Source organism: Pleuronectes platessa, chromosome 22, assembly GCF_947347685.1.
Source record: "Pleuronectes platessa chromosome 22, fPlePla1.1, whole genome shotgun sequence".
NCBI lineage: Eukaryota > Metazoa > Chordata > Actinopteri > Pleuronectiformes > Pleuronectidae > Pleuronectes > Pleuronectes platessa.
The window spans coordinates 5,427,084-5,429,499 of NC_070647.1; the positions used below are offsets into that span (position 1 = coordinate 5,427,084).

At 49.5% G+C, this 2,416-nt stretch overlaps 1 protein-coding gene across 1 annotated transcript; it reads right to left on the minus strand.

The window, feature by feature from the left end:
- Positions 1–218: 218 nt before the first annotated feature.
- On the minus strand, positions 219–2,416 carry phlda1 (pleckstrin homology-like domain, family A, member 1). The gene has a single exon (XM_053415026.1). It carries the CDS (start codon positions 2,340–2,342, stop codon positions 1,881–1,883), a length of 462 nt encoding a protein of 153 aa, XP_053271001.1. The 5' UTR covers positions 2,343–2,416; the 3' UTR covers positions 219–1,880.

The following is a 2,416-nucleotide window of genomic DNA, read 5'->3' on the forward strand; positions in this document are numbered from 1 at the left end:
ATATATATATATACACAACTAATAAATAAAGAGATATACCCATTGCACGGTAGAATACAGTTGTTTTCTCACATGCTTTTTGTCCATCAGTCTTTTGTGAAAGAAGTCTCTGAGTGGAAAGGGGGGGGGGGGGGGCTCTGCTCCTGGGAAACCACTACATGGAAGAGGGGTTCTCCTGGAGAGTGGAGCAGGGGGGGGGGGGGGGGGGGGGGGGGGGATGCAGCCCGGGTCAATATTCCTCCTCCGGCTCACCGTCCAATTAACCTGCGGATGCAATCAATTAGACAGACTACAGACTGGTGGCACCTGACGCGGGAGCCAAAGGAAATCTTTAAAAGTCTTGAAACATGGATTTAACAAAAACAGTGGTGATGTAGAAATGCTACTGTGCCTCAATCTGCAGCTCAGTCGCCAGTATCCATAATCTAAACAATCTTATTTTTGGAGAGTCGCAGGGGAGGATGGAGACAATTGGGCGAGAGTCCGAGGACACCGTGGACTTGGTCGGAGGCCAAAAATACAAGACTTTAAAATGTTTGAATTATTCATTCAGCTATTTATTTTCTGTAATTGCCTCCAGTCCCCCTGGCAACTCCCAAAGGATAAGTGGGATGAATAGTGGATGGATGAGGGATGTTAGTCAAACCCTATGACACACCCCTTCTCTACGCAGGGATACAATCCAGCTGAGGAAAATATATTAATATTCATTGATTTTCTTCCTGAGAAGAATTAAAATGCCAATTACCTGACCTCAGTGCTGCAACCTATACAGGCTATGGCTACAACGCAACTAGTCCCGAGGGCAAATATCACTTAACTTTGATGTTAGTTTAATCCATTAGTTGGATGAATAAAGGCCAGTCTTCTTTTTCTTTACTAAAATAGGTTTTGATCAAGAAGTTTGTTTTTTGTAAAGGTAACCTAGCCTTGGCTCGGACAGGATGTGACACTTGCCTGCACCTATTGTTTATTACCATGACTCAAGAACGAGAGGATGGTGAATCAGTTTCAGGAATGTTTGTTCCATTAATCTCTTCTGGGTTGAAAACCACCTTGTGACAACAATCCCCCATGTGCCTCGGAGAGCCACGTGTGCCAGAGCGGCTCATTTCACCACATACAACCGGAGCCAGGAGTGAGAAAGTGACCCTGAGCTGCTGGAGCGTGTGAAGCTGCAAACACTTGGCTCTGCTGTCACACTTCAGAACAGGTTGCAGCGCGTGCGTGTGCGCGAGTGTGTGTAATGCGAGTTAAGGTATTCTCCTTGACCGCCTTTGATTTTTTTACGCGCAATCTGTGCGTCTCTATGCGTAATCTGGAGTCATCAGCACATATTTTAAAACACTGCACTTTAACACTTTAGATTTAAAACATATCACATCATCGATTCACCCACGATGGCTCAGTGTAATTCGAACAACACATTATGGAAATAATCAGGCGACGTGCGTAATTAAATCCATGGATCGCCGCGCGTAAAATCATCTTTTGGATAAATATGGACTTTGTGTATGAAATATCAGACCTGCTCCACCACAGTTCTATGAGTGGGGGTTACTCTCCGTGTACGAGAGGACGTCTACATCAGCCACTTACAAACTTTTCTTTACGACAAAAAATAAAATCCACAGTTTCAGTATTTCCCCTTGTGGAAGAATGTTCGTTCAGGGTTGGATCTGTGCGAGAGGACTGTAAAAACCTATGATGGAACCAGATGGTATTAATATCCAGGGAAAAGAACCAAATGGAAAAAACCGCATCCTGGATTTGTAAAGGAGACCCCCAGCTGCTCCCCGGACCTGGGGGTCCCCTCCTCTCCTTCTCCTAAAGCGTCTTACCAACAATGGCGCACCAGTGTCCCCGGGACTCGCCGCAGGTCACGCCACGTTCAGCGTGCCCCGGACCGTCTTCTGTCCGGGCATCTGCACGACGAGCAGCTGCTGCTTCTGCCGGGTGGACTTGACGGCCAGGATCGCCTGGCGGTTCTTGTACTGGACCATCTGCAGGGTGATCTCCGCGTTCCAGCCCTCGTCCTGCGGGCACCTGAAGTCGATCTCCTTGCCCTCCATCATGACCACGGTGAAGTAGACGTACTTGCCCTTGCGCTCCACGCAGTCCACCGTCTTCATGGTGGCGAAGTGCAGCTCCTTGACTTTGCCTGTGTCCCCGCCGCCGTGGTGCGGCTGGTGGTGCTGCGGGTGGTCGTGCTGCTTAGGCGGCAGCAGCAGCACGCCGTCCTCGGTCAGGACGCAGTGCTTCTTCTTCCAGAGCTGCAGCAGCCCGTCGCTCCGCTTCTCCAGGAGACCATCCTTGAACACCTTCCTGCCGTTCTCCAGCATCTTGTCCCGCTTCACTGCACCGACGGACGGACGCGCAGATGGAGGAGAGGTGGAGGCAGTAGATGTTGCTGGGA